Consider the following 26,299-nt stretch of genomic DNA (forward strand, 5'->3'; position numbering starts at 1 on the left):
CAGTATTTTGGTGCATCAGAAGGACATTCCTTTCCAATGGAATGCGGCATTAGCCTTGCAGCATTGCTTTGCAGAGGAAGTTCTGTGTGGTGAATGTGTTGGAATTATCGAACATATGCGTCAAACTGTATGCGTGCGGCTTGAGAGAAATTGTAGCAGACGGTGAATGTTGAACTTTTGTTGTACACATATTCAGATGATGTGTTCTATTTTGCCCAAATGTACTATCGGTGTGATCAAGGCGTGACAGAAATGGTAGCAGAAAGTTAATGATACATTTTTGTTGCACACATATCCAGATGACCCTGTGTACCATTTAGCGCATCACACTTTCGGTGTGATCAAGGCGTTAATCAGGATGCAAATTCAGTTTTGAGATCCACAGGAGTCATTTGCGTAGCTGGACGTTTCTGACTGGTCTTGGAACTATGACAACTGGATGGGATATGTAGTGATTTTGCCAACACAGCCTATGCCCCTTAACCTTTTTTAAACTATCGCATTTGTTGATTTAAATCGGAATGTATTAGTATAATGAGTAATCCAGGAATGGAACAAGCTAATTGGCTCGAGAAAAGTAGATAAAATAGAAACTCTACAGAGCTACAATGAATTGCTAAATTACCTCTGGACACGAAGGGTCTACGGAGCTCCTCCTCATGACGCTATGCAGCCTACACTTCCGTATTTCCGCTGTGTCATGTGCATAGATTTCAAGAAGCTAGACAAGTCTTCCGTATGCGCTGTCTAGACCCGGTGTGTCTAGAATCCTGTTTTCTATGCTGTGGCCATTTTCTTCAGTGGAACGTTTTCTAGGTTACACAACGGCAGTAGAATACTTGAATTAAGCCACAGGTTTTGACTCAGAAGGACAAAGTCGTCCATTTGGAGCGCTTATTCGGGACACAAGATCATACAGATCTCTTTAACCTAATTCTGAAGATAGTTAAGGCGGTCGTTCAATATGCTTTTGGGCAAAGTGAGCTTGACTCCTGCTTTGTGCACAGCACTTCGTATCTCCCCTGCCTTTTCCGGGTAAGTAAATACGTTCTCACTGACAAAACAGCTTTAAAATGATTTATTTCTATACATTCAATCATTTTCAATTCGTATTTCTATTCGTGTAGGATTCAGCAGCAGATCGGAGCAGCCGCCACGCAGAATGCCCGCCTCTATGCTTCTTCTCAGGCTGCGGAGGTAGGCAATGTAAGGACGGGGCAATGTAAGGACAGGGCGCTGTCATAAAAAAGAACTCACAGCCATGCACTCGTTTTCCTGGTACAATTGGAAACATTGTATCAATGATCAAACATTGTAACAGTGATTATTCTAAGCAGGAGCGTTTGTTGCCATCTTGACAGCTCATAGGTAATGTGTTGAAACAAACGATTCTGCGTCATAATGTTGTATTAATAAAATGTTATCCAAATTAGATAATAAAGTGTAACTGACAAAAGGATGACATTGCTTCCAGTGGAGGTAACCTATATGGACCTACCATATCCATCAGGATATGTAATAGCATCGAGAAGTGGGGGAAAGTTCACCGTGGACTCACGTGACTCCAATGTAGGTTATAGGTGGTTCTGAGTTCTATTTCCATTCAATGATAGACAGGGGACAGCAGGACATAGCCAGGTCACACAGTACATGTGTCTGACCAATGACCATGTCAATAGAGTACATAATAACCATAAAACCTAGTGGTCAAACAGGGAAATGGTTCCAATTGTTTTTCCACCATACATTTTTCCCATAGGGGATTGTAGAAACACTTAAAATAAGGGCTGTTGGGTGTAGGCTTACCCTGGCGTGAAGTTTTGATAACCATGTAAATCTCTCTCGGACAAGGTGACTTTTATCAATATATTTTCCTGTATTTACCTCCCAAAAATAAAACCCTAATGTGGCTATCATAAAGGATATTTTCTCCAAACAATTTGAGGGAGTGTGCACATGTGGCTATTCTGTGTTGAGTGTTAACAAAGAAACAGGTCCTCCTTTATGCTTAATTTAGAGTTATGTAACTTTAGTTGTCATACATATGTTGGGCTATATGTTTTGATTTTTAATACATTGTAAGGCTGCATGATGTGACTAATGATGATTTGAAAAAAGTCACTTAAAAGGCATGAGCTCTACTTAGTTTTTTGCACAGGCTGTACACAACTCATCAGTCTCTCATTCACAATTTGACAAGCACTTAATAATGCCTCAATTTCCCCAGCTGCATATGTGTGGCCGTAATGCCCCCTAAAAAAAAAATCCATGCCTTTTGCGGTCAGTGGCCGTTGTGCCCTTGGGCTGAAATAATAATAATTATAATTCCCTTCTGGCTGCGTGCCAAAGCAGCTCTCATTCACATGGTTCTCTGTCACACGATTGGGTCTTTCTCACAGGCTAGTGAGAAAGTGTGAAGACTGACATATCGGAGACGCAACTGCACACATCCTTATCCCATTCCAAGGTGCATATTGGAAGAACTGTCCACATTTACTTTTCGTCAGCCAACAAGATGAGTAGGCCTAACGAACAGCAAAAGTGCTAGCCTATGTAAATCTACTATCCCCCATAGTACAAAAGTTGACCTATTCTGTGCAATAAATAATATTCCAAACATAGTCTGGGATAGTTGTGGGATGCGATAGATCCCAAATTAATACAACCACTAGCATCAAAAAACTATTTTACGCAATGTGGCTGATGCAACAGATCAGAACGTTTAGCTTAAAATGTTGATAAACTATTAGGCTATTTCTACACATTATAAGCGCAGCAATGCGCACACCGCAGTAGGCTAGAAGCATGAATGTCCCATTAGCTTGAAAACACCATTATCAAAAGTGACCCAAATGAGATTATGCATGTAATGCTTTTATTATAAAGGTGCGTTCTTATGGTGAAAATTATCGTCCCGAAACTTGAAACTCACGCTCTGTGTATGTATGCCAGTTAGGCTCTACACCCATTGTAAAGCGGATTAATGTGCTTAATTTTAAGAAGTTATTTGGCTACTAGTTGTGATACAAACCTTATCAAAACATATAGGACTATGGGCTGGGCTACATGAGGTGTGATACTAACCTTATTAAAACATATAGGACTATGGGCTGGGCTACATGAGGTGTGATACAAACCTTATCAAAACATATAGGACTATGGGCTGGGCTACATGAGGTGTGATACTATGATTTGAAAAAGTTGCAAAAAAAGGCAAAGGGCTGTTTTTTGCCTTAAGCTGGGCATCATTCACAAGTGATGGGCTATTGTTGTCTGCCATCACACTATTCTCGATTTAATCTTTACATACACTAAATAATATATGTGTGAAATTAGTTTTGATTTAGAATGGACCATTATCATGCACATGTCTTAACAGGGGCAGCTGAAAAATACATGTCATCTCTACACTTAAGTAATGAATGTAGCATGTTTTTCCCATGGTTCATTTTCATGCCAGCCAGGTAGTCTATACTCCTGTTGTAAAGATAAGCAGTGTACTTAATATTAGGAAAGTTGAGAAATAAATATAGTAGGCCAAGCCTATAGAAAGCTGATGGGATCCTCTTTTTAATACATCACACTTTCTCACGAAATTGCATAGCCTATAGAACTGTTGCGCAACAGGAGCTCATGGGCTCTCATTAAGTGTTTGATTAGATTTGATAACATTTGCATTGATGACAGAGTTATTAGAGGGACAATAGAGTGCTGAGTACCAGGCAGTTAGCAAGTTTGGTAGGCTACTAATGACCATCAGCAGCATCAGAGCTTGGAAAAGCCTAATTACTGTGATTAAACAGTCACATGGAATTAGACTGCCTTCATGACTCGTGACCAGCGGTGTGGCGGTAATACTGTCACCGTAACAACCCTAATCAAAACGTCACGACAGGGTGAACCTACACAAAACACAGCCCTTATTTTAAGCCTTTCTAAAATCCCCTATAGGAAAAATGAATGGTGGAAATACGATTGACCACTAGGTTTTATTAGCGATTTCAGGCCATGTTGAACATTTGTTTTTGTTGACTGAGTGAATAAAATGGCACCTCTGAAATAAAATTCCTCTCTCTACAGTTTATTATTGTGCCCCACGATGGAATCGGGGAGTTGACTGGGGATCTTTCTGTCTGTCCGTTTGTTCGTACGTTACTCACACGTGATATTTGAGAGCACTGGCCTGATTTTGACAACTTGGGTGAATGATGCGTCTTGCCATAGACATCTGGCACTTACAAAATATCACTGGTATGCCAGATGGTGGCGCTATAACAAGTCATGAAATTCGGTACATATGGTGCTTTCACTTCAACTGGGAACTCGAAAACAAGAGGTCAAATCATGACGTCAGTGATCTCCAGGTCGGAAAGTCAGAGCTCTAGAAAGATGCCCAAGTTTCCGACTTGGAATTTTGAGTTGGATGACGGTTCAAAAAAAAAATCCCACTAGGAGCTTGTTTTTTTCCCCCCAGAGTTCCCAGTTGTCTTGAATCTGACAATAGGTCCCTCTCCTCACAAGGAACAAATTTGCCTCATGGACCCATACGGTCCGCCATGATGGATTTTCTGCCATTAACAATTTTGTGAAAAACACTTAAAACGCTACTCTTCTGGCACCGAATGACCGATCTGCATGAAACTTGATATGTGGCATCTATGGACAACTGTCTCTCAACGCAATATTTTATAGACTAGTACTGAAAACATCATGGCTGCTATTGACCAATAAACAGTCACATGGGCATAGTCTTAAAATATATAAATCAGTCAAGGATATTTGTTTTGTCACACAATGTGGTACACATGTTCCAAACACTGTCAAGACTTGACATGTGCAAGAACATTCATATCAACCACACGGTGGTGCTATAATGGACACATGTTTATAGCTCTTGATTTTTTTGACTCGAGGCATAAATTTGGCACACGTTCAGGGATATGAGTCTTGCTAACCCACTCGATATCCCAGACACCACTGGCCTTGGGTGAATGATGCGTCTTGCCATAGATATCTGTAATTTACAAAATTACACTGATAGGCCCAAGGGTGGCACTATAGTAATCAACTGAAATTCCGAACATATATCAAGCATGTTGTCCCATTTTGAGCTTAAAGTGTTGTGACTAATTGCCCCAAGACTGGGCGCGGCACCATTCGTGGGGGACATGTTTAATGTTGCCTTGTTTTTAAATGAACACTCAGATTCTTAAGAGTAATATATTATTGTTTCTTTCATATTTAATCCTTGTGTATAGGAGCAGGGTCTTCTACTGTAGCTTTGACAAACCCCTTCGCTATTGTTGCCTGTTTCCCCTGTCTAAAGTACTGTACCACTCCATTCAATTATCCTCATCCTACCTATCAATAATCCATCGGAAATTCAGTTCTTTCAGTCCCTATCTCTCTAACATATTGTAACCGTAGAATTAGAATGAGATTATATTTCTATGGTGGTAATCTCTTCCCTCTTCTCTCTGTATGACATTGCTTGTTTGTGTTTGTCTCTCTACAGGCAGTGCTGGACAAACAGGCTGTTGGCACCGCCACAGCAACCAAGGCAGCCACTGCCAAGAAGGCACAGAGCGTGGTATGAGTGGAAGACTTATTTTTGTCATAACAACACTCATATTCACCCCTGTGTTTTTAGATCAACCTTCCTCCCTATAAAGTACTGCTTTACTGAACTTGTCCATACTGGATGAGGCTACTGTTTGGGTCTCCATGTTTTAAAGTTCAAGATCAACAATTATGACTGAGCTGCGCTTAGATCCCTCTGAAATGCGTTAGAAAGTACAGTATGCATTTCCTGCTTTTTTGTGACAGTTGATGATAATCAACATAACTCCATATATCTCTTGTAGGAGTCCCAGTCTTTTGCTGTCAACATGTTCAAGGGTCAGATCAACCCCTCACAGGTCTTTCCCTTCCCCTCAGGTGAATGGACTAGTCATGTTTAGCTGTCAATGCATACATGTGTTGTTATGCAGCCACTTAGCTATTATGTAAAGGAGAGATGTTGGAACAACTAACGGTTGTGGACTTTTTGCTGTTTTCCAGTGATGAACGAGGAGCAGATCCAGTTCCTCCAGGAGTTAGTCCCACCCGTTTCCAAATTCTTTGAAGTGAGTTTCAATTCACCTTTTCTTTTTTTGTGACCAAATGTTTATTTTATTTTACAAATAGTAAACCACAGCACATATTTCCTCTTAAGTTATTCAAGCTACATTTCTTCACTGCCACTAGATTTGTCATCAGGGTCATGTTCATTAGGGAACACCGTAGCAAAATGTTTCTCAGCGGAAAACGAAAACAAGCTTTTCTTATTGGACAAGTTCAGATAGTTTCGATTATTGTCTGTTTTGGAACGTATTCCTCCATTTCATTACTACTGAACATGACCCAGGTTGTAACTGACCTCTGTCTCTTGGGCTGGCTCATGGGTGCTGTAGAATAAATATACATACATACATACATACATACATACAGTTGATGTCGGAAGTTTACATATACCTTAGCCAAATACATTCAAACTCAGTTTCACAATTCCTGACATTTCATTCTAGTAACAATTCCCTGTCTTAGGTCAGTTAGGATCACCACTTTATTTTAAGAATGTGAAATGTCAGAATAATAGTAGAGAGTGATTTATTTCATCACATTCCCAGTGGGTCAGAACTTTACATACACACAATTAGTATTTGTTAGCATTGCCTTTAAATTGTTTAACTTGGGTCAAACGTTTTGGGTAGCCTTCCACAAGCTTCCCACAATAAGTTGAGTGAATTTTGGCCCATTTTTCTATGAGATTAAGGTCAGGGCTTTGTGATGGCCACTCCAATACCTTGACTTTGTTGTCCTTAAGCCATTTTGCCACAACTTTGGAAGTATGCGTGGGGTCATTGTCCATTTGGAAGACCCATTTGCGACCAAGCTTTAACTTCCTGACTGATGTCTTGAGATGTTGCTTCAATATATATATTCAACATAATTTTCCTCCCTCATGATGCCATCTGTTTTGTGAAGTGCACCAGTCCCTCATGCAGCAAAGCACCCCCACAACATGATGCTGCCACCCCCGTGCTTCACGGTTGGGATGGTGTACTTCGGCTTGCAAGCCTCCCCCTTTTAACCTCCAAACATAACGATGGTCATTATGGCCAAACAGTTCTATATTTGTTTCATCAGACCAGAGGACATTTCTCCAAAAAGTACGATCTTTGTCCCCATGTGCAGTTGTAAACCGTAGTCTGGCTTTTTTTTTATGGCGGTTTTGGAGCAGTGGCTTCTTCCTTGCTGAGCGGCCTTTCAGGTTATGTTGATATGGGACTTGTTTTACTGTGGATCTAGATACTTTTGTACCCGTTTCCTCCAGCATCTTCACAAGGTCCTTTGCTGTTGTTCTGGGATTGATTTGCACTTTTCGCACCAAAGTACGTTCATCTCTAGGAGACAACGCGTCTCCTTCCTTAGCGGTATGACGGCTGCGTGGTCCCCGTGTTTATACTTGCGTACTATTGTTTGTACAGATGAACGTGGTACCTTCAGGCGTTTGGAAATTGCTCCCAAGGATGAATCAGACTTGTGGAGGTCTACAATTTTCTTTCAGAGGTCTTGGCTGATTTCTTTTGATTTTCCCATGTTGTCAAGCAAAGAGGCAGTTTGAAGGTAGGCCTTGAAATACATCTGCAGGTACACCTCCAATTGACTCAAATGATGACACTTAGCCTATCAAATGCTGCTAAAGCCATGACATAATTTTCTGGAATGTTCCAAGCTGTTTAAAGGCACAGTCAACTTAGTCAACTTCTGACCCACTGGAATTGTGATACAGTGAAATAATCTGTCTGTAAACAATTGTTGGAGGTTTGTTAACAAGAAATTTGTGGAGTGGTTGAAAAACGAGTTTTAATGACTACAACCTAAGTGTATGTAAACTTCCAACTTCAACTGTATATATGGTGTGCTGTAGGAGGTGAATGACCCAGCAAAGAATGACTCCCTGGAGAAGGTGGAGGACAGCACCATGGAAAGCCTGAAAGAGATGGGGGCCTTTGGCCTGCAGGTCCCCCAGGACCTGGGGGGCGTGGGGCTCACCAACACACAGGTGAGAACATACACCTTTATCTCTATACACACAGTCTTTTACAACTAACCTTGTGGGGACACACAATTCAAAACATTTTTATTTTCCCTAACCCGTACCCTAGTTTCTAACACTAAACCCCATTGAAATAGCATTTGACCTTGTGGGGATAACAAAATGTCCCTGTTTCGTCAAACTTTTGTTTGTTTACTATTGTTGTGGGGAATTCTGGTTCCCAACAAGTATAGTTAAAAACACACACACACTGACCTGGGGGGCGTCAACACACAGGGACGCAGACACACACACACACACACACACACACACACACACACACACACACACACACACCTTAAGAGCTATACCCCAACCAGGATGCAGGTAAGCAGGGATACCCTTTTACCTCTATACAGTAAGAACACACTCTATTCAGAGTACTGTACCAACACATAATACACAGGTTAGCAGAAATACCAGCACACGTGCGCAAGGATGCATATACAGTGCCTTTGGAAAGTATTCAGACCCCTTGATTTTTCCCCCCCACATTTTGTTATGTTACAGCCCTATTCTAAAATGGATGAAATAAATATTTTAATCCTCAGCAATCTACACACAATACCCCATAATGACAAATCGAAAACAGGATTTTAGAAATTTTTGCTAAGTTTTATTTATATATATATATATATATATATATTTCTGTAAGTATTTAGACCCTTTGCTTTGAGTCTCGAAATTGAGTTTAGGGTCATCCTGTTTCCATTGATCATCCTTGAGATCTTTCTACAACTTGATAAATTCAATTGATTAGACATGATTTGGAAAGGCACATACCTGCCTATATAGGGTCCCATAGTTGACTGTGCATGTCTGAGCAAAAACCAAGCCATGAGGTCGAAGGAATTGTCCATAGAGCGCCGAGACAGGATTGTGTCGATGCACAGATCTGGGGAACGGTACCAAAATATATCTGCAGCTTTGAAGGTCCCCAAGAACACAGTGGTTCCATCATTCTTAAATGGAAGAGGTTTGGAACCACCAAGATTCTTCATAGAGCTGGCTGCCAGGCCAAACTGAGGGAGAGAAGGACCTTGGTCAGGGAGGTGACCACGAACTCGATGGTCACTCTGACAGAGCTCTGGAGTTCCTCTGAGAACCTTCCAGAAACCCAACCATCTCTGCACCACTCTCAGGTGCCTTTATGGTACAGTGGCCAGACGGAAGCCCCTCAGTAAAAGGCACATGACAGCCCGATTGGAGTTTGCCAAAAGGCACCTGAAGAATCTCAGACCATGAGAAACAAGATTAACTGGTCTGATGAAACCAAGACTGAGCACTTTCTGACCTGAATGCCAAGCGTCCTCTCTGGAGGAAACCTGGCACCATCCCTAAGGTGAAGCATGGTGGTGGCAGCATCTTGCTGTGGGGATGTTTTTCAACTGCAGGGACTGGGAGATTAGTCAGGATCGAGGGAAAGATGAACGGAGCAAAGTACAGAGAGATCCTTGATGAAAACCTGCTCCAGAGCGCTCAGGACCTCAGACTGGGGTAAAGGTTCACTTTCCAACAGGACAACGACCCTAAGCACACAGCCAAGACAACGCATTAGTGGCTTTGGGACAAGTCTCTGAATGTCCTTGAGTGGCCTAACCAGAGCCCGGACTTGAACCCGATCGAACAGCTCTTGACCTGAAAATAGCTGTGTAGCAATGCTCCCCATCCAACCTGACCGAGCTTGAGAGGATCGGCAGAGAAAAATGGGAGAAACTCCCCAAATACATGTGTGCCAAGCTTGTAGTGTCATACCCAAGAAGACTCAAGGCTGTAATTGCTGCCAAAGGTGCTTCAACAAAGTACTGAGTAAAGGGTCTGAATCCTTTATGTAAATGTGATATTATTATATATTTTTTTAATACATTTGTACACATTTCTAAAAACCTATTTTTGCTTTGTCATTATTGGGTATTGTGTGTAGATTGCTGAGGGGGAAAAATATATATATTTTAGAATAAAATGTGGAACATTTCAATGGGTCTGAATACTTTCTGTAGGCACTGTAAGGTGTTGGTGGTGTAACTGCTGTTTGAAGGATGCTACCATAAAGTTCAAGCCATGTCTTAGACCACTGGATAAAGAGTGATGTGCCCGTAGTAGAATATCCATCCCTATGTCGAAACAAGTCGGCATGAAACTGAGCTATGTATGTTGCTTTTGATAAGGATGGCTGCAAAATAACCTTCAAGACTCAACAATTTTTTTTACCTTTGTGTCCTCTGACAATAGTACACCAGACTGGTAGAGTGTACTGTGTAAATTAAGTACGCTAATGTTTTAATGTCCTTTTTATTGAACAGTATGCCAGGCTGGTGGAGGTCGTGGGCCAGCACGACCTGGGGGTTGGCATCACTCTGGGTGCCCACCAGTCCATCGGTTTCAAGGGCATCCTGCTGGTTGGTAGTCCCGCCCAGAAGGAGAAATACCTACCCAAGCTGGCCACAGGTGAGAGAGAGAGGCGGCAGGTAGCCTAGTGGTTAGAGCGTTGGTCGAATCCCCGAGCTGACAAGGTAAAAATCTGTCGTTCTGCCCCTGAACAAGGCAGTTAACCCACTGTTCCCCGGTAGACCGTCATTGAAAATAAGAATTTGTTCTTAACTGACTTGCCTAGTTAAATAAAGGTAAAATAAAGAGGCTGGAATGGATGTTTCTGATCACTATGCACTATTCCAGCTTTGTCGTTACTCTCTCTTTAGTCATTTTATTTGGTTCCGCCTATGTATTATTATACCTAGACTGTAATTCCACGTATAAGGCATTTAAAATCTGTTGTCCTTATTTCTCTTCTTTTTCTTCCTCCTTTTCTTTCCTCTTTTTATCTAGGTGAGACCCTGGCTGCTTTCTGTCTGACTGAACCAGCCAGTGGCTCTGACGCTGCGTCCATAAAGACCCTCGCTACCCTCTCTCCCTGTGGAAAACACTACATCCTCAATGGAGGCAAGATCTGGATCAGGTACTGCAGGACCACCAACATTGTGCTATCATTTAGTATGGCAAACACACTGTTTAGCGTGGTTTATGTCTGTACACATTCATAGCTACATTGGAAGTCGGAAGTTTACATACACAGCCAAATACATTTAAACTCAGTTTTTCACAATTCCTGACATTTAATCCTAATAATATTAGGGGTTCCTAATATAGACTTGTGGTTGTATACAGTATTGCTATTGTTTTCTTTGACTTATCCTGACTGTGTGTCTGTGTTGTCAGTAATGGTGGTCTGGCTGAGATCTTCACAGTGTTTGCCAAGATGCCCATGATGGATGAGAAGACAGGACAAATGAAAGACAAAATCACAGCCTTTATCGTGGAGAGGAGCTTCGGAGGAGTGACACAGTGAGTGGTGGATGGAGGGATGGGTGATGGATACAGATATGGAAGGGTGGAGAAAGGGAGGAATTGGAAGAGGGAGGTCTGAAATGGGGGAATTTAAGTAAGAGTATGTACTGTATGTTTCTTGTTAGAAGCTTCACATGATTGTTGATTTAATGACTATCCCAGTCTCTATATTACTTTTCTGTCCATCCACAGTCTTGTTTTTAGTGAATATTTTAAGAAGTTTTTGTTCTGAAGATGCACATCCAAATTTTAAACAAGTTGCAGACTAAAAGACAAAACACCTCGACAACAGCCAGTGAAATAGCAGGGCACTAAATTCAAAACAACAGAAATCTCATAATTAAAATTCCTCAAACATACAAGTATTATACACCATTTTAAAGATAAACTTCTTGTTAATCCAACCACAGTGTCCGATTTCAAAAAGGCTTTACGGCGAAAGCAAACCATGCTATTATCTGAGGACAGCACCCCATCAAACAAACACAGACAATCATAATTCAACCCACCAGGCACAACACAAAAGTCAGAAATAACATAATGCATGCCTTACTTTTGAAGATCTTGTGTTGTCACTCCAATATGTCCATTAAACATCACAAATGGTCCTTTGTTCTATAAATTCTGTCGTTATATGTCCATTTATTTGGCGCGTTTGATCCAGAAAAACACCGGTTCCAACTCGTGCCACATGACTACAAAATATCTCATAAGTTACCTATAATCTTTGTCCAAACATTTCAAACCACTTTCCTAATATAACTTTAGGTATTTTTTTAACGTAAATAATAAATAAAATTTAAGACGGAATAAACAGCGTTCAATACCGGAGGAAAACAAAGTGGAGCGTGCTTTCTGGTCATGCGCCTCTATCAAACAGTACACTTCACTCGAGCCTTGTTCTGAACAGCCATACTTCTTCATTACACAAAGGAAAAACATCAACCAATTTCTAAAGACTGTTGACATCCAGTGGAAGCGATAGGAACTGCAAGCAACTGCCTTAGAATTCTAGATTCCCAATGAAAACCCATTGAAAAGAGAGTGACCTCATTTATTTTTTTCCTGGTTGGTTTGTCCTCGGGGTTTCGCCTGCCAAATAAGTTCTGTTATACTCACAGACATCATTCAAGCAGTTTTAGAAACTTCAGCGTGTTTTCTATCCAAATCTACCAAATATGAATATCCGAGCTTCTCGGCCTGAGAAACGGGCAGTTTTTTAATTTGGGCACGCTTTTCATCCGGACGTGAAAATACTGCCCCCATCCCAAAAGTTCAATCCCGTCCGCTTAACCCGAAAGCCAGGTGCACCAATGTGTCAGAGGAAACAACCGCCTCAAGGAGTCGCAAGAGCACGATGAGCCAAGTTAAGCCACCCCCGGCCAAACCTTCCCCTAACCCGGACGATGCTGGGTCAATTGTGCGCTGCCCTGTGAGACTCCAGGTCACGGCCAGTTGTGACACAGCCCGGGATCGATCCCGGGTCTGTAGTGACGTCTCAACACTGCGATGCAGTGCCTTAGACCGCTGCTACACTCGGAAGGACCTAAACAAACACTCTTATCCAGGTGACATATTGTCAATGCATTCATCTAAGGTAGATAAGACACAACAACGTGACTACATGTATCGTTAACATTTCATTACCTTCTACCTCCTCCAGCGGTCCCCCTGAGAAGAAGATGGGCATTAAGGCGTCCAACACGGCGGAGGTGTACTTTGAGAATGTCCCTGTACCCATTGAGAATGTCCTGGGGGAGGTAGGTGGCGGCTTCAAGGTGGCCATGGCCATCCTCAACAACGGGCGCTTCGGCATGGCCGCTGCCCTCTCCGGCACCATGAAGGGAGTCATCACCCAGGCTGTGAGTAACGCTGTGTGGGACTATCCAAATAAAGTGTTACCTCTATTTGCCCTTCAGTTGAGTCTGTCCTAGTCTCGTTGAAGCTCTGTTACTGTATTGGTTTTAGCACTTCTTGACCTCCCATACTGACTCTTGTCCTGTCTCTTTGCCCAGGTGGACCATGCAGCCAACAGGGTCCAGTTTGGCAGTAAGATCCACACCTATGGAGCTATCCAGGAGAAGTTGGCACGCATGGCTATGCTGCAATATGTCACTGAGGTACACAGAATATCTATTGATTGATAATCGATTTATATCTTGCTTTTCCACACACTCAAAGCTCTTTACATAGTATGAGGAGAAACTCACCTCAACCACCACCATGTGTAGCACCCTATGGGTGATGCCGTGGCAGCCATTTTACTTCAGAATGCTCACCACACTTCAGCTGACATGGTATCAGTGGAGGCTGCTGAGGGGGTGACGGCTCATAATATTGGCTGGAACGGACCAAGTTGAATGGCATCAAATACCTGGAAACAATGTGTTTGCTGTATTTGAAACCATTCCAACTATTCTGCTCCAGCCTTTACCACGAGCCCATCCTCCCCAATTAAGGCGTCACCTGTGCATGGTATGCTTACAGCCACTGGCAGAAGGAAGCAATCACATAATACACATCATAATCCATTACTCAATCAATCAACCAAATGTATTTATAAAGAACATCATCAGATGTCACAGTGCTATACAGAAACCCAGCCTAAAACCCCAAACAGCAAGCAATGCAGATGTAGAAGCACGGTGGCTAGGAAAAACTCCCTAGAAAGGCAGGAACCTAGGAGGAAACCTAGAGAGGAACTAGGCTCTGAGAGGTGGCCAGTCCTCTTCTGGCTGTAGAGATTATAACAGTACATTGTCATTAAGGCCAGATTGTTCTTCAAGATGGTCAAACGTTCATAGATCACCTGCAGAGTGAAACACTAATCAGTGGTTGTAGAGGGAGCAACAGGTCAGCACTTCAGGAGTACATATCAGTTGGCTTTTCATAGCAGGGCATTCAGAGGCCGAGACAGCAGGTCCGGGATAAGGTAGCATGTCCGGTGAACAGGTCAGGGTTCAATAGCTGCAGGCAGAACACCTGACTATGCTGCTGATCCAGTTGACTGGGGATGGGGACAGCCAGGAGTCATCATGCCAGGTAGTCCTGAGGCATGGTCATAGAGCCCAGGTCTGCTGGGAGAGGGCGAGAGAGACATGGGAGAATTAGAGTGAGCATACTTAAGATCACACAGGACACCAGATAGGACAGACTGAGCCTAGCCCCCCCCACACACACACAGACTATTGCAGCATAGATACTGGGCACTTAGACAGGCGGGGTTGGGGGGCATTGTGGCCCCATCCGACGTTACCCCCGGACAGGGCCAAACAGACGGGATATAACCACACCCACTTTGCCAAAGCACAGCCCCCACACCACCAGAGGGAGATCAACAGACCACCAACTTACTACCCTGAGACAAGGCTGAGTATAGCCCACGAAGATCTCCCCCACGGCACGAGCCCGTGGGGGAGGACCTACTACAGAGATGAGTCTTCAGTAAAGACTTAAAGGTTGAGTCCGAGTCTGTGTCTCTCACATGGGTAGGCAGACCATTCCATAAAAAATTTAAATCTATAGGAGAAAGCCCTGCCTCCAGCTGTTTACTTAGAAATTCTAGGAACAATAAGGAGGCCTGATTCTTGTGACAGTACATATAGGCACAGTACCAGTCAAAAGTTTGGACACCTACTCATTCAAGGTTTTTTTTTAATTTTTTTATTTACTACATTGTAAAATAATAGTGAAGACATCACAACTATGAAATAACACAGATGGAATCATGCAGTAACCAAAAAAGTGTTAAACAAATCAAAAATCTATTTTATATTTGAGATTCTTCAGAGTAGCAACCCTTTGCCTTGATGACAGGGAGCTTCTTTTGGTGTCCTACTGTGATTTTCATGCCCTCTTCTCCCCTCCCCTTTCTTTCAGTCTATGGCCTACATGATCAGTGGGAACATGGACAGTGGATCCAAAGATTACCATATTGAAGCTGCCATCAGCAAAATCTTTGCCTCTGTGAGTACAGCACTGTCTGGTTTTATCCTGTCCTCTTTTAACAATTTCACAACTATTACTTCAATTGTGTACATTTTCCATAAGAAATAATACATTGCAAAATGAATGCATTTTCATAAGAAACTTCAGGACACACAATGTATTTTTGAATCAGTCAGAAAATGTATTGATTGATCCAGAAGTGCATAGACTGTAAATACTAAAATAAGACGATTAGTGTGTTTTCTGACTGTAAGACAACAGTTGCCTGCCCAGAATGCAACCCACTTTGAAAGGCTTGACTTAACAAAAGCCCATTGAGATGTGCACGATTCAAGACGGGTGTGCTTCACACTAGAGGTGTCCAAAAAGTTCGATCCGTTCTGGATCCTTGGCTTTCCCACCCGACCAGATATGCATAAATACATTTTTAAAAAACAGAACTGTTCTGAATGGACCTGAGGACAGTCAGACCCGTTCCAAAAAGGCCTGAGGAAAAACGGATCCAAACAGACCCGTGCTGGTTCGGATCTGAGAGACCGGTTCAGATTCAAGAGTAGAAGGGGAGAGAGAGGGAAAGAACCCTCCTCAACAAACAAGCGATATTGGCCAAATGATCCACAGTTACGTGTCCTTAACTGTCTTTATAGATGTACTATTGTACATCTATTGTAAAGTGGTTGTTCCACTGGATATCATAAGGTGAATGCACCAATTTGTAAGTCGCTCTGGATAAGAGCGTCTGCTAAATGACATAAATGTAAATGTCTTTAACAAAAGAAAATCGATATGTAGCACACTGAAATTTATTGGTTTTTACTTTCCTTAAACAATGGTTCAGCTGTCTGACATTTGAGCGCTGAATGCAACAGGGCATTCATTGTATGCCTATGGGTCTAGGCGTCCACTGTATGATATGAATATTTACAATCTAAATCTAAAGGAAGAGAAGTTTAGGCCTAGAGCGACCGAGAGAAAAAGAGCAATATACCAGCGCCATGTTCCCAACACCGACATGCATTTCTTTATAGGGAAAGGGGGATACCTAGTCAATTGTACAACTGAATGGGGAACAGTGGGTTAACTGCCTTGCTCAGGGGAAGAACGATAAATGTTTACCATGTCAGCTCTGTGATTTGATCCAGCAACCTTTCTGCTATTTTTCAGATAGGTGTACAGAAGGAGGCTAATTTGTACATTTTCAATCAGCTTATTTTTTATAAAGATGAGCATTATATTGTTAGATTAAAGGAATGAAACATTCTTCCTCACCTCACTGTCGGAGAGTTCGTTGGAACGCTGTTGCGCACATCCTTCATAAGCCTGCCTAGTTAAGCCTAATAAGACATACCACACCAAACCTTCACAAGTTTCTTAACTTTATTAGGGTAATATCAAGTCTACAAGTCAACTAAATGTTTATAAGGAAAATACGAACAGGTTATTATATTGCGTCATTAAGTTTTGCATCTCGCCTTAGGTTTTTCCTTTCCATGATTTGAGTGAGAGTAGCCCTGTAAGCCTACCGGTAATTCTATTATATTGTGGCAAACACCACATTAACTTAATTTGGCCAATGAAAATGGCTCAACAGAACTCAACAAATGTCAGCAATTGCTAAGGCCATTTATTTTCCAACAGCCCTATTTTTAACCCATCTCTAACTAAATATAGCACAAAATTTAAAATGACAGTTCAAACTTAATTTAGCCAATAAAAATGTATCAACAAAATTAAACAAAACACTTTTTGCATATATAAAGAACTGGTTTCGATTCTTGAATACATCTACAATAATAATAGTAATGATTATAGGCTAATGATAAAACAAATGATAATAAATACGAAAATAAATGCGTTTGAAAATGTGCATCAAACCTGAATAGCGAGTAGCACACAGTCTATTTGGCCGGGCCAACATTCTTCTTAACTTTGTCCTCTAAAACCTGTCCCCAAGGACATTCCCCTTGTAGGCTTCTTTTCACTATAATCTTCCTCCTCTAACTTGTATTTTACTTCAATGAAAAAGGCCTCCATCTTTGCTATCAACAGTAGCTAAGGCTCCTTTCACTTGCGCGCTCTCTCTCTCCTCAGCAGCAGGAACATGTGACGTGAGCAGCCGAAACCAGTTTCAGCTGGACATAAGCTATACGTTTTGTTGTGTTGCAATTGGCTGACGCCGATAACAACACAGTTCTCATCCACTCGCATACATTCAATTAACTGAGCATGGTTCAGTCAGGTCCAGTCGGTAAATCCATTTTAATTGCACATACCTGAGACTCATGGCAATTATATCAAACTGACCCAGATCCGAGACAAAAGTCAGAATTTAGGACTCGTACCCGCTCGGGTCCAGGGTCGGATATCGGATCTGTCGGACCCGTGCCTCTACTTCACGCTGCTACAACAGCAGAGAAGTTTAGCCTGGCGCTCCAAGGCTCCTGGTTGTTGTGGAAATTGACCCACTACTACTGTTTACTTTGTGCATCTATTCTAGGTCATCTCACTGAGTCTACCTTTAAACCCAACCTAACTTGTGGCTTGCCCCATCACCTTATGCACTACTGCCCCACAGTGGCAAGAAGTGACATCCCCAAAAACACACAAACTACACAACACATAAATAACTCCTAGCCTCCCACGCATTGGCTATTTTCTGTCCTTAACACTCAAACTGAAACTAAATAATATAAAAATGAAATAAAAATGTTTTTGTAAAACAAAATAATCTTAACTAATAGAAATAAAAACGAATACAGTGGGGCAAAAAAGTATTGTCAGCCACCAATTGTGCAAGTTCTCCCAGTTAAAAAGATGAGAGGCCTGTAATTTTCATCATAGGTACACGTCAACTATGACAGACAAAATGAGAAAAAAAATCCAGAAAATCACATTGTAGGATTTTTTATGAATTTATTTGCAAATGATGGTGGAAAATAAGTATGAAAATTACAGGCCTCTCATCTTTTTAAGTGGGAGAACTTGCACAATTGGTGGCTGACTAAATACTTTTTTGCCCCACTGTATAAAAGCCCAAAACTATAATAACCTTGGCTCTCTCTCTCTCGTGTAGGAGGCTGCCTGGGAAGTGACTGATGAGTGTATCCAGGTCATGGGAGGAATGGGCTTCATGAAGGTGAGTCTGCATCACTGGATGGCTGCTGGGATTGTTGGGATTGTTGGGGGTGGTTATGTGTGTGTCGTACATAGAAATATAATGGTTTTATACAGGGGTGAAAATAGATAGAATTTCTTCCCAGTATGCGTATGCACAAAAAAAAAATTATGGGCCTAATAGAATGACATATAGAATCCCCATTAATTCAATAGGATCTCTGTGGACCTGGAAGTAAATATTATTTTTACATTTTTTGTAACAATATTTTTATTGGAATTTCACAATTTTCACCCAAATTAAGAGATGCAAAAAAAAACAGCACACACTTACACACACCTGTATGTATGTATATATATATATATATATATATATATATATATATATATATATAATCTCATCTTCTCCGCCACTCTCACCCTGTCTCCGTCATTGTATCTCTCAATACTTACATTTGAAACGAACATACAGACAGAAATTAAACACAAAAGCTCAGTTTAAATAAAGAAGTTATTAATAAAGAAGTCCAACACATGGAACGTACAGTGTAATTCTGAAACAAATAGATCACCACCATTCTAAGAGAATCCTTGCAGCATAATAGCTGATACCTCAGGTTCTAGGTCATTTAGATAAGGTTCCCATACTTTGTAGAAGTGATCTGTTTTACAATGTGTTAGGGTGCCTGTGTAAGTTTTACATTTAAGACACTGAGGAGAAGAGGAAGAGGGGCTAAAAGCATGCCTGTGATCTGGGGATATATGCAATCTGTGTATTATTCTTAATTGGATTGCTCTAGTACGATTACAGATAGATATTGTTTTTGCATATCTCCAAAATGTCCTCCCTCATCTCTTCGTCAATAGTAACAGACAATTCTTTCTCCCACACTTGTTTCACCCTCTGTGTGTCAACAGTAGAAAAGGACATTAAAGCATCATAAAACAAAGTTAGACATTTTCCTTTGTGGGGGAAAAAAGCATTAATTCAATGACAGACACGTCAGGTTGCCAATTAAGGTGGTGCTCTTCAAAATATAATGTCTTACTTGTAGAAAGAGGAAGTCGGTATTTCTCAACCATCTGCTCAAATGACAATAAAATCAGCAAATAAATCATTTAGTCTGCCCATGCCCTTATTAAGCCAAAAGTTAAAGCCAGCATCCAGCAATCCTGGACCAAAATCTGGGTTGTTAAGAATTGTGGTAAGAGCAGAGGTTTGTTTGGACCTTCCCAAAAAACATTGAACTGACCTCCATGCTTTGAGTGTTAAGTGGAATGGGGTTATTGCAGTGATCCTTTACAGATTTGAAGCTTCTGAAAAATAAAATATCCTGTAAGGAGTATTTAGGAAAAAAAGTCTCAATGTCTAACCAAATAGAGGAGTCAACAGTTGTGATCCAGATAAAGCCTGCATGACCTTTTTTAATGTGTCATAAACTTGATGGATCACTCACATAACAGAGGACGAAACAGAAAAAATGTCTGATTAAAACTGCAGTTCCTCACAATAAAATGACAGCTCTTAATAAGGATTGTTTAAAAAGAAGACCAGCTCTATACAACATTAAAACATTGTTTTGAGCTGTCAAACAATCAATTCAGTAGGCTCCTGTAAGCTTGCCTACCTGCGGGCATTCGTCCACTCTAAAATAATTCCTGCAACCGTACAGTGCACTGTACACCCGCCATTTTAATGAATGGAAAAGACATCTGTTACAAACACAAAAAAATCTAATGAATGAAATTCAGTGATTGTAATTTATTAGGCCTACCTACACTTGTAACCTGAATTGATGTGCCATCTGCTGTCTGTGCGTTTCAGTCTCAGCCACTCATCTCTGCCTTTGGCACGATGAGAACAGAGACATTCTACAAACTGCATTGTGGAGTGTATTCTACATGTTTTCAAGTCCATTCGCTCATGTTTCATGCGACTGACATGGGGTAATGATAAATAATAGCCTAGAGTTTTTGGCATCTTTGTTTTAACTATTGTGATAGACTCATGTTCGACTGGTACGGCGTACTTTCATCCCTGGTTTAATGTCAGCGTCTTACATAGAAATAGATGTAGATCACTACAATGGACATTGTTGGTGTGTAGACATGACTACAGAGAGGCGCTATTGTTTTACGCTGGGTGTGTGTACTTACTGGGAGTGACTAGGAGTGGTGCCTTTGAAGACTGACGTCTAATGGCTGTTTCCTGTGGTCTGTATCCAGGGCTCTGGTGTGGAGAGGGTGATGAGGGATCTTAGAATCTTCAGGATCTTTGAGGGAACCAACGACATTCTCAGACTGTTTGTGGCTCTCAACGGATTCCAGGTACACTACATGTCACGCTTTTTGTCTGAATGATCATACTGTCTTTGTATTTGAAATAGAAATAGAATTTAGTCTACCCAATATATCAAATTTCAAATCAAATGTATTTATATAGCCCTTCTTACATCAGCTGATATCTCAAAGTACTGTACAGAAACCCAGCCTAAAACCCCAAACAGCAAGCAATGCAGGTGTAGAAGCACGGTGGCTAGGAAAAACTCCCTAGAATGGCCAGAACCTAGGAAGAAACCTAGAGAGGAACCAGGCTCTGAGGGGTGGCCAGTCCTCTTCTGGCTGTGCCGGGTGGAGATTATAAAAGAACATGGCCAAGATGTTCAAATGTTCATAAATTACCAGCATGGTCAAATAATAATTATCATAGTAGTTGTCGAGGGTGCAACAAGTCAGCAACTCAATAGTAAATGTCAGTTGGCTTTTTCATAGCCGATCTTTGAGAGTATCTCTACCACTCCTGCTGTCTCTAGAGAGTGGAAAACAGCAGGTCTGGGACAGGTAGCACGTCCGGCGAACAGGTCAGGGATCCATAGCCGCAGGCAGAACAGTTGAAACTGGAGCAGCAGCATGGCCAGGTGGCCTGGGGACAGCAAGGAGTCATCATGCAAGGTTGTCCTGAGGCATGGTCCTAGGGCTGTGAGAGTGAGAGAGTGAGAGAGTGAGTGAGTGAGAAAAAAACCCCCACTGCAGCATAAATACTGGAGGCTGAGACAGGAGGGGTCAGGAGACACTGTGGCCCCATCCGATGATACCCCCAGGCAGGATATAACCCCACCCACTTTGCCAAAGCACAGCCCCCACACCACTAGAGGGATATCTCCAACCACCAACTTACCATCCTGAGACAAGGCCGAGTATAGCCCACAAAGATCTCCGCCACGGCACAACCCAAGGGGGGCGCCAACCCAGACAGGAAGACCACGTCAGTGACTCAAGTGACGCACCCCTCCTAGGGACGGCTTGGAAGAACACCAGTAAGCCAGTGACTCAGCCCCTGTAATAGGGTTAGAGGCTGAGAATCCCAGTGGAGAGAGGGGAACCGGCCAGGCAGAGACAGCAATGTTGTAGTAATTATATTCCTATGGCGTTTTCTATGTCAGTGTGAGATATGGAGAGTGAATGGTATTGATCTTCCTGTTGTTTCCAGGATGCAGGGAAGCACCTGAAGTCTCTACAGAAGGCTCTGAAGAACCCTCTGGGCAACGCTGGGCTGCTGGCTGGAGAGATGACCAAGAGGGCCAAGAGGTCAGTGTGTAACACACTGTTTAAGAAGCCCACTTGTCAACACACTAGGGCTGACCCCATTTAGTCGATTGTTTGGTCGACCGAGATTTCTTTAGTCGAGCAGTAGCAAAAAAACAAATACAAAAAAATATCATGGTGTACAAGACACATGTCTGATTTGCGCTGAGTGGACTGATCCATTGTGGAGGCCGTGGGGATGGCTCAGTCCAAGACGTGCTACTGTAATTGTATATGGATATATTACATAAGAATGATGGTGTAACACTAATAAAAATGATATTATTTTAAAACAAATGCGCTTTCTCCCCCGTTGGATAGCGGTCGCTGTCCACGGTTCTGAAACACATCAGTGCGCTGTTGAATTGGCGACTTTTCCTAGACCATGTTTTTATGTGCATAATAGTGAAGTTAACCAGCATATTGGTGTTGAGAACAATGCGGCGGAGGCAGCAGCAGAGGGAGATGAGAAGCCCTTGACTTATTGTCTAAGAAAAGTGAGGAGAGGGGAAACCCCAACATAATTAGGTCCTATAATTAAGTCTAACTGTTAATGTGCCTGGCTTTATAAATCATCAATATATAGATCTACAGCAATAAGACAGATCCTGCTTCTGTTGCCTGTTTGAATGTTTCTTTAATAGCCTACTGATGAGCATCAAGTCTAGGACAACATGTCAAGTAAACAATTTCACAAATTCGGCTGTTTTAATCTTTACTTTGCTGTAATAAAGGCTACACTTTATTTTATTTTTTAAATTTTAGAACAGCCTCTGGTATTATTTGTAATTTATTTACTGTTTACACTGTTCTAAATTGTTGGAATATAAAAAATATTTATAATAATAACAACAACTCTTTTTTATTGTTATTATTTGTATAATAATTAATGTCATTATCATTAGGAGTCTTAGTAAGCAGCCTTGTATAACCACCGTCGAGCTGTAGGCCTAAGAGCACATCCTGTTTAGTCTTTAATACCATAACTTACTTAGGTCTATATTTCAATACTTCTATAGGCTACTGTATCAATAAATCATTCATTTGTTCATGTCATTCATGATTTGAAATGCAATCAAGCATTTTAGTTTTAAAAGGAAATAAATTGAATAAATAATAATTGAATTGCCTTGAATAATTAGCTTACCGTAATTTCCGGACTATTAAGCGCACCTGAATATAAGCCGCACCCACTGAATTTAAAAAATATGTATTATTTTGAACATAAATAAGCCGCACATGTCTATAAGCCGCAGGTGCCTAACGGTACATTGAAACAAATTAACTTTACACAGGCTTTAACGAAACACGGCTTGTAACAAAAATAAATAGGCTTTAACGAAACACGGCTTGTAACAAAAAATAAAACATTAGCAGTAAGCTTTAGTTGTCTTTTTGCACTGAGTCAATTCCTCACGCTGCTGTTTCCAACGTCTTATCATCGACTCATTAAGACCAAGCTCCCGTGCAGCAGCTCTATTTCCTTTTCCAACAACCAGATCAATCGCCTTCAACTTGAAAGCTGCATCATATGCATTTCTCCGTGTCTTTGCCATGATGAGGGTGACAAAATGACTACCGTAATCAGAATGATGGGAAGTTTGAGAGCGCTCGATTTAATCTAAACAGTAAACAAAAAAAGTTGTTTGACCTTAACCCGTTCGGCAATTTCATTGGTCTAATGAAAGCTTCATGCCGCCAAAAAACTGAGCACGTCACAGAATGTTTTTTTTTTTTAGAAAAAAAATTGAAAGCGGGAAAAATCCATATATTAGCCGCGTCATTGTTTAACCAGCGTCCAGGTTTGGCTGGGGTAGGCTGTCATTGTAAATAAGAATTTGTTCTTAAGCCGCGAGGTTCAAAGCTGGGAAAAAAGTTGCGGCTTATAGTCCGGAACTTACGGTAAACAATAAATAAACCTTTTAGATTTTGGAAATTTAATTCACGAATGAATTCAACTGTTTTTAGTCTTTGCGGTAATAAAGGTGGACAATCAGAACTGTTGTCCAGGAGTTTCACCCCATTGTCATGATCGATGGTTTCAAGTTTGTATCCGTAAATTTTTTTGACAAGCTGATCATAACAAAAAAGAAAATACTTCTACATTTCCCGCAGTGTAAATACATTGCAAATAGGCTCGGGATAACTCCTGACAAAGTTGGGTAGTTGAAGTTCAGTGCTTAAATAGCCAAATTGATTAGTCACAGGAATCAGGACTAATAAAGCCAATGTAATGGCCTGTATTACAAACGGTGGGCCTACCAGATGGATGGGCATTCATAAAATTACATTGTGGGCCGACATGGTAGGCTACAACCTAGTAAGCACGAGCAAACATCTTTTTTTGGTCCTGTCTGGATGTTGCTTTTTGGTGCTTTACAAACGGTAGGCTTATCACAGATGGGCGTTCATCAAATTATTTTCAGGCAAAACTGTAGGCTACACCTTTTGGACTGTCATTTTTTTGGTCTCACTTATGGAGAGTAACATTTCCAACCAGAATAACCTATATTTGTTTGGCGAACTCCAAGGTCCTCTGGTAATACTAGTCCCAGCGAATCGACATCCCTGTGTTTTGAGAGAAATGCTTGCGTTTGACAGATGTTGCTTGCGGTTTTCACAAGAAAACAACAACTGATTGGATAAATTGAAATAAGTGCTGTGCATAGGCTGCATGTAGGCCATTCATATAGAGTTGATAAACTTTTACAGTGAATGCTTTGTTTGTTTTGTGCTTTTCATTTGAATATTACCAAATGCATCAGTAAGAAATATTGAGCCTATTTAATGCAACCCTTGCTGTTAATAGATGGCAAAGCAGCAGCATACAACTGACCTAAACACTTGGAAAGGATAAGTTGCTTTCTCATCCATAGCCTTAAAATGCATCTCAAGTGCAATTGCACTGTTTACCTCACATCTGAAGGCTGGGGGGAATTTAGGACGTACTGTGGCTCGCTAAAAAATCTTAATGATTATGATCACACTTCCTCAATTCAAATATTATGGCTACACTAAAGGAGAGATGGTTTAGAAACTTGGGAAGAAAGCTGGAGTTCTCAGTGTGACCTTATCACCTGGACATGTTGAAATACTTTATCTTCACGCCTTCCTATCCGAATCATCCTCTGGAATAAGGGACATTCTGGAGTAATAATTACATGACAAACGTTCTCTAGTAATACTAGTCCAGTGCGAACAGGTCTTAGGTTACTTGCATGCGTCACGTAAAGAGAGCAAGGGTTAAGGGAATGTTTTTCCTAAACAAATGAGGGATTTCGAAAACAACTTCAGTCAGAAATGGCTGTAATTATGTTGCAGCTTCAGCAACATGGACAGCGCGATTAACACTTTGATGTTCTGTTGTGGTCGCAACAGCAGGGAGGAGAGAGAGACAACGGGTGCTAGTCAGTCACTCGCTGTCTTTTCTTTTTAGCACAGCAAGTCTGAGCCTGGCCCGGCACAATCAAATCAATTGCTGGTCGGACTCTCTCTAGTCATTTGTGTGTCTTAATTATTTCATCAGACAGTGTGCTTAAATCATCAGACAAGCTCAGTGAATATAGTTGATGTGATTCAACCACATAGGATGTGTCAATATATGGAAAAATACATGTTTAAAAATGTCAACCAATCGATTGGTCGAAAGAACAGACAACTCTTGGTCGACCAATTTTTATTTTATTTTACTCGGACAGCCCTACAACACACACTCCCTAACCATCTGTCTCTTTCTTGTTATCCAGGAGGGCAGGTCTGAGCACTGGCCTCACTCTACAGGGATCAATCCATCCTGAGCTGTCTCACAGTGGAGATCTGGTGAGAGAGATTCAAAGCTTGCATTGACCTCCGTGGCTGTATGTATCCATCCGTGCCATAATGTCACTGTAAGTCTAAGACTCCCAGTTGATTGACGTCTGTATTTCTTCCAGGCTGTTAAAGCTATCGAGCACTTTGGAGTCACTGTTGAGGATATGCTGCTCAAACACGGCAAGAACATCCTCCGTGAGTATTGATAATGCACTGTCAACCTACAGTACATAAGAAGAACTAAATGTGTGAACCTGATTTAAGGATACCCAACTTTGGATCCTTGAAATTTGGATCCTTGAAATTTGTGGGAACGTAGGTTTTTGTTTTCCCATTGGTTCTGGGAACAAAGTCATA

The 26,299-nt window shown here is 41.4% G+C and overlaps 1 protein-coding gene across 2 annotated transcripts in view; it reads left to right on the forward strand.

The window, feature by feature from the left end:
- The first annotated feature begins 478 nt into the window (after window positions 1-478).
- The window catches only part of acadvl (acyl-CoA dehydrogenase very long chain), a 40,638-nt gene continuing 14,817 nt past the window's right edge, over window positions 479-26,299 (forward strand). Inside the window, exons 1-17 of one of the 2 annotated variants that reach the window (XM_014195713.2) lie at window positions 479-1,035; window positions 1,128-1,206; window positions 5,516-5,590; window positions 5,865-5,937; window positions 6,061-6,125; window positions 7,973-8,107; window positions 10,444-10,588; window positions 10,967-11,096; window positions 11,357-11,482; window positions 13,149-13,347; window positions 13,501-13,605; window positions 15,365-15,451; window positions 18,507-18,569; window positions 20,774-20,875; window positions 22,038-22,135; window positions 25,879-25,951; window positions 26,065-26,137. In XM_014195713.2, the coding sequence (XP_014051188.1) occupies window positions 965-1,035; window positions 1,128-1,206; window positions 5,516-5,590; window positions 5,865-5,937; window positions 6,061-6,125; window positions 7,973-8,107; window positions 10,444-10,588; window positions 10,967-11,096; window positions 11,357-11,482; window positions 13,149-13,347; window positions 13,501-13,605; window positions 15,365-15,451; window positions 18,507-18,569; window positions 20,774-20,875; window positions 22,038-22,135; window positions 25,879-25,951; window positions 26,065-26,137 (1,699 nt within the window). In that variant the 5' untranslated portion in view covers window positions 479-964. The remainder of the gene's footprint in view (window positions 1,036-1,127; window positions 1,207-5,515; window positions 5,591-5,864; window positions 5,938-6,060; window positions 6,126-7,972; window positions 8,108-10,443; window positions 10,589-10,966; window positions 11,097-11,356; window positions 11,483-13,148; window positions 13,348-13,500; window positions 13,606-15,364; window positions 15,452-18,506; window positions 18,570-20,773; window positions 20,876-22,037; window positions 22,136-25,878; window positions 25,952-26,064; window positions 26,138-26,299) is intronic. The other variant, XM_014195714.2, reaches the window with a different exon arrangement.

Source organism: Salmo salar, chromosome ssa04 (genome assembly GCF_905237065.1).
Source record: "Salmo salar chromosome ssa04, Ssal_v3.1, whole genome shotgun sequence".
Classification (NCBI taxonomy): Eukaryota; Metazoa; Chordata; class Actinopteri; order Salmoniformes; family Salmonidae; genus Salmo; species Salmo salar.